The following is a 12,579-nucleotide window of genomic DNA, read 5'->3' as shown; positions in this document are numbered from 1 at the left end:
GCTGTGGAATGATGTCCCTTGTCCACATGATCGAGATAAACTTGTATCCATAAAAGAGTAAAACATTGTTTCATATGTGATATATTTTATTGTCGATATATTTTGACATAAGCTTTACTTGTTTGTATATGACTCTATATTTTAAAAAAAATGCAAAAACTTATTGTTCAGAATATCAAGAAAGTTTAATTTTATAACACTAGGCATGCGCTATACTTTGTTCATCTCTTTTCCAACTTATATATTATTAGGACAATTTTGATTTAATTCCATTTCACTTACGTGAAGGAAGATAACTGTTTGATGAAAAATGTAATCCCTCTGCAAAAGTCCATTTTTTTAAAGGACGACAACTCCCATACAAATCAAAATTATTGTAAAATGAAAAATAAGCGAAAGGAAAAACACATAGTGTATATTTATTTTAACTATTCATCCGTTTTACAAGAAACTATATATTACGTTTGTTTTAAGCTTGTAGATATTTACATTTATGATTACAATTTCAAAGTAAAAAAAAAAGTATATTCCTTTATTATTTGTTGGTATAGTTCCAAGCAATGTCACACACACACACACAACCTTAAAAAATGATAAATATGTAAAAAATGACAAAATCTATTATTTTTTTTATATTTGCCACCTAAAATTCATCTATGTATTAGATTGCTTAGATTTTCTTTAAACATATCTACATGGTTAAATAAGAATTATGTTAATGTTTCAACGAATTCTGCTGGTTAATTGCTGAAGGATAGAGCCTCCCTCAACAAATTATTGAGTAGCGACCCCTGTTCATTTTTTACTGACATAGGGGAAGCAACTCTTACGACCTTACAAAATGACAATTTTGAGGAAATTAGTCAATTTCGACATTTCAGATATCCGTATGGGAAAACACGTGCTGCTAATATTTTGAGAGATAAGGACCTTGGAAATGTGAAGGTCATCTCAGGATGGCGTTAGCTAGTGAAATAACCGCTCTTGTCGAAGACGAAATACGAAAAAAAGTTGTTTAATGTGTTAGTTTGTACACAGTGATGTTGAAAAGCTTCATTAATCATGTTACATTATCATCTCGGTTGCCTCTTTCAGAAGTTTTACTTTCTTTAGTCGAAGTTTTTCTGCAAATGAAATTGTTTATTTCTGATAAATTTTCGAAGAAAAAAAAGGTATTGAACTGATTGTAGGATATAAAAAATGAAGTAAATATTATCTTATTGAAATTATTTAGAAAATTAATAAGGTTTAACTTATCTCATACATATAGTGTAATATCAATGAATCAATCAATCTGCCGTACCTTCAACTATAAGTTTGCATTGGCATTATCTTTCATGCTATGAGTACAGCTTTGTAAAAACAAATCAATCACTTGCAAAATTCCATGAAAACATTTAATTAAAAAATATAACAAAATTTAAAAAAGGATATGAACCTAGGATCCCCGATCACTATATTGCCTTTCTGTTGATACTCCTTATGAACAATGCATGTCTAGAGACTGACAAGAGACAATGTTTTCTTGGCGTTCCTTTCCAGGATTGAAGAAATCCTTAAATGTGCAACCGATTGTTTTAGTGGTAACTGTCGGTGAAATGTGTCTGTCCAGCCGTGGATTGTCGCTTTGTTAACAGCTTACTTCTTCCGAATACAAGTACTGGCATTTATTCTGAATCAATAGTATCATCAAAACAACATCGTAATTATCGTTATAAACAAGTAATTTATTTTTAAGTTTTACCTACTATATCCCACTATGTTTACTTCTTGCTGAAGGGCCCGAATATTGCGATAGTTCGGTCGTAGTTATTTTTATCACCGGCTTTCCCAAAAGATAAAACTGACCACATTGGACGTTGGTTTCAGGTCATGTCATTATCAACTACGTAGACTTTCTTTAGGATATCTATATTTTCAGTATATAATTGGTCTTAATGCTGTTGCTTGAGTAAATAGCCTCTTTAACAGAACAATATTTGACTTTAGTCTTGTAATCAACGGTATACATATTATGGTGTTTAATTTACCTCTGACCTGTAGTAGAACTATCTATATATGTATGTCCTTACCTGTTGGAATTGTAATCACTAACAGACTATTGTTGAGATCAATACCTTCTACGACTCATTCTTGGGAAGAATAACAAATAGGATCATCTTTATTTTCGTTAACACCGGTAATTTGATAGTACAATCTAACAGCATTTACACGCGATTAATGACAACAGCAATATATATAAAACATTTTAAAAACAATCACGCTATTTCCAGGAAAAAAAACCCGAATCCGTTCTTGTCTTTCACAACTTCCAGAACGATTAAGGAGGAACTAAATACAACGATTATCGCTTTTGGCAAAGAAAGTTTAAGGATATACTTTGAGTTTGTAACCCCCACATTGCGCCAAAACATCTTTGATGGGAATAAAATATCCCTCTCGACCTCTTCCAGCAAAGAACAGTCCAACACACTCGAGTTTGCCTTCGGCGTTTTTCACAAACACTCCCCCTCCAGAGTCACCTTTCTTATGACTGACACGACACAGTATTTTTGTTAAACCCCTCATAAGAACTTTACCCTGAGGATAATCAATCTTTTCTTCGTGTCCTATCGCTGAACAGACACAGTTCAAGTCTGAAGTATAGGCGCCGAATTTCAAAACGGGACTGTCCGGCAGGTAATCGCCAATGGTTCCTGTGTTGAAAGTCAATCCTTCTGCAATACCTATAAAACAAAAATATCGTCACTATATTTGCCAAAATATTTTGTTTTTCATTATTCATTACGTTGCAGATGATTTCAGACACAGTGGTAATGATTATTAAACTAATTCTGCTTTGAAATTGACGTTGTAATAGAAACATATTTCAGACTGTAACATTCTACATTTTGATATTATGTTTCTATTACAAGGTCAACTGTATCATCTTCTGATCATCCTTTCTCAAGAAATATTGATTAGAAAAGTAAACGAAGGAAAATCGAATTATTTTTATCAATAAACTTTTGTGTTTTTTGAGAAATCGATAAGATATAGTTTTAGTCTTTTTCAAAAGTCGATTTTGTGGAAACGAGCAAAGCCTATCAAATCAAGGTTCGCAAAACGTTATCGTAGTCGTATCATAAATTATAAAGTATTTAAAGTATTTTGTTGAAATACTTTAGTCTTTATGATATTGAGAGTAAAGTAGGGCAGTGAACTCTGCGATTTCTTCCAAATATATTCAAAGATATTTATCTAGTTTACCTTATTTATTCAATTTTTCTACGTCTTTTCTATTTAATTTTGTCAGATTTGATTTTTTTTTTAACTTTGAAAATTAAAAATGAGTCTGTTTATCTATTGTATAAATGATAGACAAAAACAAAATGCAAACCTGCAGCAAGGAACGCATTTTGTTGAATAGAAACGAAGTTGATTGATCTTGGAATTCGCAACGCAGACGTAATTTTCACGACAGCAGCATCAATAGACGGATCGGCACTTGGTTTGAAGGCCATTTTCACTACTTCACCACAGAGAAAATCTTCATTAGAGTCTTTCTCTGGTTGATAGACGAGATGATTGCGTCCGGACTGAACACCAAAAGCAGGATTGCTATCAAGAACATGCGCACAAGTGATAAATCCTGTTTCCTGATTGGGCAATGCAACGAAAGGTCCTATTGTCCCGCAAACCTTGTTGTCTGCACAACTTCCGACGATGAGACCTCCACATGCCAAAGGTTCAAGTTTGTCTGACGGGTGACTGGTCAACAAGATAATATATTCTTCTCGAACGTCAACTGGAAAGCAGATACCCTTACAACGCAAAAAACGAGGGAATTCTTCTTCCTTCTCAGTTAGAAATCCTTTGAACTTGCAACACAGAACAATACAGTTATCTCGGAAAGCTTTTCCACCCGTAGTACGAACGGCCGATATACGAATTCCGTTGAGGTTTTCGTGATTTCTCCAAAGAGTGTCACTGTTCGCATCAACTACATATTTCATCAGTGCGTTTTCTTCTTTCGACAGACCGTGCACTTGCATATCTAATTCAAAGTCGATGGCTCTTGCATTGTCCTGGTCAAACCCGTTAGTGTTTTTGTATATCGTTTTTATTCCAGCTATTTTCGAACATACATCGTCGAGTTGATCGGTGGTATAAATAACTATGACATTTTCACCAGTTGCAATCAGTTTGCCATACTGAACATCTTCGTGTTTCTCTAGAAGCTGGGTCAGAATTCCTCTGACGATAATATTCTTTGTTGAGATGGTTCGAATACCAGCCAAACCTTTTTCGATGGTTCTGAAAGACGAATATTTTGCTAATATCTCCAGGACGGATATGTTTTCACTGTGCATTGCCAGTTCTAACGGTGTCATCTTCCCATATTTTGGCAGCTGCAGGTTGGTGTAAGGATGGATATCGGTGTCAACTTCAACATTGACATCTTCAAGAAAATCTTCAATCAGCCTTGAGCATTCCGTCTCTGATCCACTGACTGCACAAAGATGTAGTTCAGTCCAGGTCGACCAAGAGTTGCCTACAGATAAAATAAGTTAATATCAAGTTTTCTAAAGGTGAATATAAGACAGAGTTATTGTACGTTTAACATTTGGTGATATATACCGTATGCCAAAAATATAACTACACTGCACCATACAGCTGTTTCGTCCTTATAGAACTCACCGGTTATGATAAGTCTAAACTTTAGAAAGATATCACGGTACATAAAACCCATTAATTAGTTTTAACTTAATATTGAGCTGATATGTTTTAATTTGCGTTACTTCATTATTTTATTTTTATGACATCCAAAGTTTTTGTGTCGTTCTAAAGTCCAGTATTGTATAAAATCAGAAAACATTTTGTTTAAATACATATCGCTATTTTGTTCCTTCTTTTGTTTTTACAGAAGATCATCTTAAACGATGTGTTAATCTGTAGAAAAAATGTGTAAATACAAATGATGTGACACTTTGTGAATTTCGTGTCCCACTCTACAGGAATCAGCAAAGAAAATATCTTCAAATTTCAATTTGTTGTAGCATTACGTAATATGATTTGTACATGAGTATGCAATGTACATTGTTTTGGGTAGCATCCGATGATTATAGTCATGAAAAATACTAAAATTGATTCAGCAGTTCTTTGCGATTATTTCTTTCTCATTTTTACCTCGTTAGAGAGGCATGATTTGAATATAAGATCAGCTTATTTGACACTTGATACATAAATTGTAAACAAGTAAACAATCGTCAGTATTTTTTAAGGATTCCAGTGCCACTCCGAAAACTAATTCACTGAAAGCATTTTTAGGGTAAATGGTTAAAGGTTTGATCAATTATTTCTAAAATAAAATAATGTTTTGCGGAACTCTTATGAATAATAATAAAAAATACAGAAAAAGCAAAACTAATTGTATTGGTCATAACTGTTATCGAGCTCCATCAATATATATTCCCTCTTACGAATAGTCCGTCCGTTTGTCTTTCCTTGTGTTTATTGTGGCTAGAGTGAGCTCTCCGGACAATGATAGTACCCTAGCTATCTTGTCTTACAGTTATCCAGAATGGTCCGTCCGTCTGTCTATTTCGGCTAGAGTGAGCTTTCCGGTCATTGATAATACCCTAGCCATCTCGTTCTATAGTTATTTCCAGAATGGTGCGTCCGTCAGTCTGCCATTTTGGCTAGAGTAAGCTCTCCGGACAATGATAGTACCCTAGCTATCTTGTCCTACAGTTATCCAGAATGGTCTGTCCGTCTGTCTATGTTGGCTAGAGTGAGCTTTCCGGTCATTGATAATACCCTAGCTCTCTCGTTCTATAGTTATTTCCAGAATGGTCCGTCTGTCCGTCTGTCTTTTTCGGCTAGAGTGAGCTATCCAGTCATTGATAATACCCTAGCCATCTCGTTCTATAGTTATTTCCAGAATGGTGCGTCCGTCAGTCTGTCTATTTTGGCTAGAGTAAGCTCTCCGGACAATGATAGTACCTACTACAGTGGAATCGTCCAGTGTTTTGCCTGTAGTGTGAATATAATTCTTAATGTAACATTCTTACCTTTAACCTCAATATTTTGCGTCATACCGATGAGGTTCAAGAGGTGATTGTGATGTTTCTCCTTTGCTAAATCAAGGATAGTTTTTCCATCGTTAGTTGTAATTCCGGTATCAAAACCTGCCTTCTGAAGCAAACGATATATTTCAGCGTCCCCGTTTCTGACGCAAATGTGCAAAGCATTTAAACCTTGGATGTCCAAATCAGCTCCCTTGTTGATACAATGGGGGCGCTCATTTAAAAGGTACTGCACAAATTTGTATTGCCTATTAGCAACAGCTATATGCAGTACGGTGCTTCCATCTGTGCTCTTCGAGCCCAAATCAATCTTGTCTTCAATACAATTCTCTAATTGTCGAATGTCTCCACATTTGGCTGCTTGGAACAGAGTCCACTTACTGCACCCAAGAACTTTGGTGTTATATCTGTTACCTGTAAGGACATTAACACATCAACGTACTAAATCTGCAATCGAATTTAGACTTGTTCATTATTTTTGTAATTTTCCTTGGCAAAACTTAGTTATCACTTTATTTTTACCATATCATATAAATGGCAGTTTTATATACTTAAATCATTTTTCGTTGTTATTGTCTTTTTGTAGATTCTTGCCGTCTATTATAAATCCGAGGTGCTTCAATCTCAAAACAATGAGATATTATTAATACTTACAATATGAACAAAAGAGAAACACTATCAACTGAAACCTTAAAATTTCGTTATTTATACTGTAGGCCTAACATGAATTACACTGCATCATACAGCTGTCTTGTCCCTCCAAGACTCGTCGGTGTTTCTAGGGGCAAATAAGTTAACAACTCAATTGGTCTTAACTACATTTGAAACAGAAGGGGGAGCGGGTTAAGCCCCCGAATTAAAAAAAAACGAAAAATAGAGGAGTAGCTGTATAAATAATGATTGAAGTGGGTAAATTATGAACCGGTCTAACTATGTCGATGAAGTTAACTAAATTCTTAGGATTTTTAAAGTATAATCAAGTTATCAAGGGAATGGACACTTCGTTCAGAACGATGATCTTCTTGTTATTGTGTTCGGGTGGCGCAATGGATAGCGCACTTGCCTTTTACCAAGGCGACCGGGGTTCGAATCCCGATCATACGTGATGAGGTATGAGGTCACCTGCCCGACCTAGTGGGTTTTCACCGGTACTCCGGTTTCCTCCCCCATTAAGACCCCCTAGCGCTTTCATCCGGGCCAACAAGAGTGATTAATATAAGTTGAAATAACTAGTTTCACAATTGTTGTAAAATACATAAAGTTTAAATAATTATATATTCTTATGTTGACTTCTTTGCATAATTTGTGTTTGTTTCAAATTTATAATACATGATGTGACATTCTGACTATCAGTTGCATTTAGATGACAATGTTTACAATCTGACACAAAATATCAGCAAAATGTAAATAATTTTATATTTAAAATAAAAGAGGTCAGTTGCGCATTATAACAATAAAAAAAACGCAATATTTCTTGATTTTTCCGATTTCTTTTGTGTTGATCGTAAAAGGTTTAATCTAACATACAAGGTCATTTACTGCCCTTTAGTATAATGCTATATTAAACATTATCAAATATTTAACCTACCTGATATTACAGTGTGATGACGATATATTCGTATAGGTAATCTCATTTTCAATATAAATCCGATTTCCAACCAAACAGGATATTAGCAGAGTCCACAAAAGAACACAGTGCGTCTTTACACAGTCAAAATGTCTGCTCTTTAATTATATGCTTCTAGTTAAGTTTAAAGGAATTATAAGTTAATTGATATTGCATTGTCATGTCAAAATGTACAGTACATATTAATTTGACCAAAGACATATCTGAATGGCCTTATGACAACCAACGGTAAGATTTGGCACACAGTCATACACACAGTATTGTGTATATCAAACATTGTTCTGTCGTTTGTCAGGCGTTACATTGTGTTTAAACAAAGCCAGCTATTTTGACATAGTCGTCATTTGCAAAACAAAATGTTAAGGGTTAGGCTACGAAACAATTTGCCATCAACAATATGTTTATCAACTGTTATATTCACAGCTTATATCAGCATGATCATAACTGCAATCAGTTATCTAAAGCCAAGCAATCAGCGGAGACTTATACTGAGATATAGTTTAGCTAGTTAGGAGAACAGATTGTTATAGTTGGAAGACATTTAAGTATACTGCGCTTTAAATTTTGCGGTGTCAATATTTCGCGGTTTCGTATTCAGTACATATTCGCGAGGGTTAAACTTCGCTGTGCACCCGAATCCCATGTGTCGTGCAAAGTATTTTCCGTGTCATCATTTAAGGGTTAAACCTCGAAACACAGGTAAACCGTTTGGTAACACTGATACAGAGCGTCGTCATCCGCCAGTGACTTCACTCGACATAACATCAAATGTCTATGTACCTTTGTAGGAATAAACTGTGATCAATTAACCACCTATTGTTTACACACAAACCTGTTGTAGCCACTTATATGTAAGTGTTGTTTTTACATGAACTGTCCAGTTGTCTTGTGATGATCTGATTTGAGTTCATTTAAGCTTGCATAACAGCGTTAGAGTAATTTGTAATTTTATTTTTTTCGGATATTAGTCAAAGCGCGAATATAGCAAAATTAAACCCCCAACGAAATATAACATTAACAGTTTCTGTGTTTGTCATATACATGTTTATTTCATTACATTTATATCCTACATGTGATTCAATGATATCTATGTAAACATAAGTCTTTATGAAATACCAATAACACATATGAGTGAACCTTATAAATAGTACAGTAAAATACTTTTTGATAACTAGGGCAAAAAAGTCACCTTAGGACTAGTTTGTTGATTGGAAAACTAGTTTAGCCGCCCTGTCATCATTCGATTTAACCAGACCATAAATATACAGATACACCCTTTGTGATTACACAAAACGTATCGTGGTCGTATTCCTTATTTGCAAACAATAGCAATATATACAGGACACAGTCCATTGTAGTTGTAACAAAAGCAATGCCAGTTGCTTAAAACACTGTGAATTGAGAAGACATGGGTGTATAATTTTAAAACCTGTGTTTACGTAAATATCCGGAAATTCATGAGATTGTATGCTACACTAGTCTTCCGACGATCTTATTAAATTTTGATACTATTCTTCACATTGTATTTAATTGAAAATTAATATATTTCTAAAAGGAAATTTAAGTTTGCAGTCCGCCATGCTAAAAATGCTTCAAACAAGAACACGAACTCAAACCTAATAAAATGATAAATAAAAGACAATTTTTTTTAATACAAAACGTAAACAACTTGTAAAATATTCGCTCCATTATTTAAGTCTTTTCATTTTTGATCAATTTTAGGGTGAGGACATTAATGAATTATTACATTATGTTTTATTCAAACAGTTTATGTTCTATAAATAATACACCATTACTAATTGGCTATGTGTTAAAATGATGTATTTGATATATATGACAGGTTTGTGAAGATATCGAGTTAAAAATATGATATTTTTGTATGGCGTTTATTTCTCCACGATCCTTGTGCTGATAAATGTCCGTATTGGTTAGATCATATGACATATGCAAGGCTCACCACACTTAGATTAATTTGTCATTATATATAAAATGTGCAATTATGATTAACAGCATGAGTTCATTTCAAATGTTAATGCATATCCCGGATTTCTTAAAACATTTCAATATGCCACCACAGGGCTGACAACAAAATAGATTTGGTTAAGTATGTGTGTCTACATGAAGGTTCCAAATAACGATGAAGTATGTTCTGAAAAAAGATCATTCCGCAGTTTAAAGACGTCTAGAATATTGTATCATATATATGTTTCGCAAAAGCTGAAATGTAATATCATATCTCACATAGGTAACATAGGTCTGCAAAACCATTTTGGGATCAATATACATATTTCTTCTTCAAACAACTATACGCAGATATTTAACTAAATACGTTGTCTTGAAAGCAATTCTGTACTATATATGATTGGTGCTAATTTCCAGCCGTGATTGGAGGAGCGACGTCATGTGACGAGTCTGTAAATCTGCTACAGACCTCGTGCTATGAATAGAAAAGTATTCGGCCTCGGTGAATATTGTTCAAACCAGGTCCGTTAATCAGCGATTTACGTCACCTGAAGATCATAATTGTATACTACAACAGGTTTAAATTTTTATTATTTTTCATGTACATAGATATATAGATTTAAATGTGACTAAAAGGAATTTACATATTCCTCTGTTGTGAGTTCTATAAAAGTATGTTATACTGGTCAGTAATAATAACATGATTTTATTGTTTTTGGAAGTCCATTGTTATAATTGAACGTTATACAATACACAATATAACATGAAATATAACATTTATTCAATCTATTATATCAAATTAATGTGACGTCATCACTACAATGACATCAAAATGATTGCAGACAAGAACCATTGAAAGGTGGATATTCGAATTGACAAGAAAAAAACACTTAGAACAAAATACATTTCTAAAGTGTCTGCGGATAAGAGATTAAAAAAATATATTTCGTCATAAGTCAACTTTTTTATATATATATATGATTTGATGCTTATGGAACATTGATATACTTATATTTTCAACATTCACTTTTAATTACCATGTTCACAGTGAAAAACAATTACTGCACTAATTGATATGTTTCCATTTTCTAACTTTGTATATATATACGAATACGATTGTATTAAAAAAGATACATAAAAATATACACTTCATCAATAATACTCTGTTTAATAATAAGGGACATGATGAAATAATAAATACGCAAGTTTAATTTCAACAGCAATATTTAATGATTAACAATTTCATGAAACCCGTTTTTTGTATAGAGGTGACTATACTGTGAATTTTAATGAAAGTTTCATAAAAAAGAAATTTTGAAAATGCAGAATAAAGATGTTTTTTAACTCTGAATATAGTAACCGTAATATTACTAAGTCACTTGGTTATATTAATTACATAAAAAACTCATTATCATATTATTAAAAGTATAGTTAGAATTACCTGCTGAAAATATAAATACAAATATATTCGATTTTAACCTTTTTATATCATTAACTGTATTTCATTAACTCATTTTATACATTTGCATGCTATATTGTGTTATGTAAATATACAAAACTTTTAACAAAAGGACTTACCGTGTGTATGTAATGCTTGAAAGTAGTATTTACTAATCTTAATTTTTGTTCGAACTATTTATGTGTGTTTATTTATTACTCATAGTATTTGGTGTTATTCAGACTTGTTGGGATTGTCATAGCCGGAACTATAGAGACCACCCAATGACTTAAATAATCACAAGACTGACCATGTTTTGATTGTTTCTAAGACAGTTTAATTAAATTATGTTAATCCAGAGATAAACTAATTGGTATTCGTTTTGACAAAGGATTAAATCAAATCAATTTTACTCTGAGCTTGCTATTGTTCCTGTTATCAGCATGTCAACAATATCAAAATCACAACGGAAGGAGGTGTCAAAACACAATGGAAGGAGGTGTAACAACGGACATTTATGAAGTCTGTATCCCCTTATGGACGTCTGAATTAGTGTTTGGCTAATGTGTACTTGTTATACTGTGTACAATAGAATTGACGTCAACTTTTTATTTAGAAACCGTGTATAGCTATTGTTATTAATCAACGTTGGTCTTTTAATTTGCCAGAACAAAATATCAAAGACAGGAAGATACTATTACATGACCTTTTATGAAGTGCGTTAGATTAATAGCGATACTAAATATATTCTTTATTGTGTTGATATTGGTCCGACAATATACATGACTAATTTACCGTGCAATTAATTACTTTGTTCGGTTAAAGAGAATATTAATGAAACGTCTAGGTATGTAAACGACTGAACATTTATGACAGGATTTCATAACCATAATTTTCGACAAACTTTCCCTGATTACTGCTGTCTAAAAGACTACCTGCTTATAAAAAATTGTCTTTAGAGATATAAAGCTTTCTACAAGTACCCAAAGAATTGAAAAAAAAAACCTGTTATAAAAATGATTTCTCTTTAAAGCTCAGTATCCTTATTCAGCTTGGACGTTTTTCATAAGCTCAAGTGCATATAAACATGAAATAGTTTATTTTTATTTTTGTGTTGATTTCAACATCATTAACAAATAAGCTTTTATGAAGTATGTACGTGAAGTCTAACATTGATGGGAGGGCTCTCTCAATCCCTTAGACACCTATTTTCACTGTGAGAGATATCTTGAATATCTTTTTTTTATTTTATTTATTTATTCATTCGATATTCTTATACGATGGCAATATTTTATTTATATTTTGTAATGTTTTGATTTGGGTGTCCTAGTTACTGGCTTTCCCGACTGAATCTTTCATAAAATTGGTCATTTTGATTTAAAAAATGTTATATATCATTATTGTTTCCAAACAATTTTCTATATATACAATTATTTTATATTTTTACATCAAATCATATTGATTCCTTCTATATAACGTTGTGG

The 12,579-nt window shown here is 32.9% G+C and overlaps 1 protein-coding gene across 1 annotated transcript; it reads right to left on the bottom strand.

Moving 5' to 3' along the window:
- Nucleotides 1-1,171: 1,171 nt before the first annotated feature.
- LOC110446384 lies at nucleotides 1,172-7,859 on the bottom strand. The gene is made up of 4 exons (XM_021491507.1): nucleotides 7,657-7,859; nucleotides 6,054-6,482; nucleotides 3,380-4,534; nucleotides 1,172-2,726 (listed from the first exon to the last, which is right to left on the bottom strand). The coding sequence occupies exons 1-4, from the start codon at nucleotides 7,700-7,702 to the stop codon at nucleotides 2,368-2,370; spliced, it is 1,989 nt and encodes a 662-aa protein (XP_021347182.1). The 5' UTR covers nucleotides 7,703-7,859; the 3' UTR covers nucleotides 1,172-2,367.
- Between the last annotated feature and the right edge of the window lie 4,720 nt (nucleotides 7,860-12,579).

The sequence above is a fragment of the Mizuhopecten yessoensis genome, unplaced genomic scaffold (assembly GCF_002113885.1).
Source record: "Mizuhopecten yessoensis strain PY_sf001 unplaced genomic scaffold, ASM211388v2 scaffold2681, whole genome shotgun sequence".
Lineage (NCBI taxonomy): Eukaryota > Metazoa > Mollusca > Bivalvia > Pectinida > Pectinidae > Mizuhopecten > Mizuhopecten yessoensis.
Note: the sequence above shows the minus strand (reverse complement) of the source record. Positions and strands in the feature narration are given on the sequence as shown.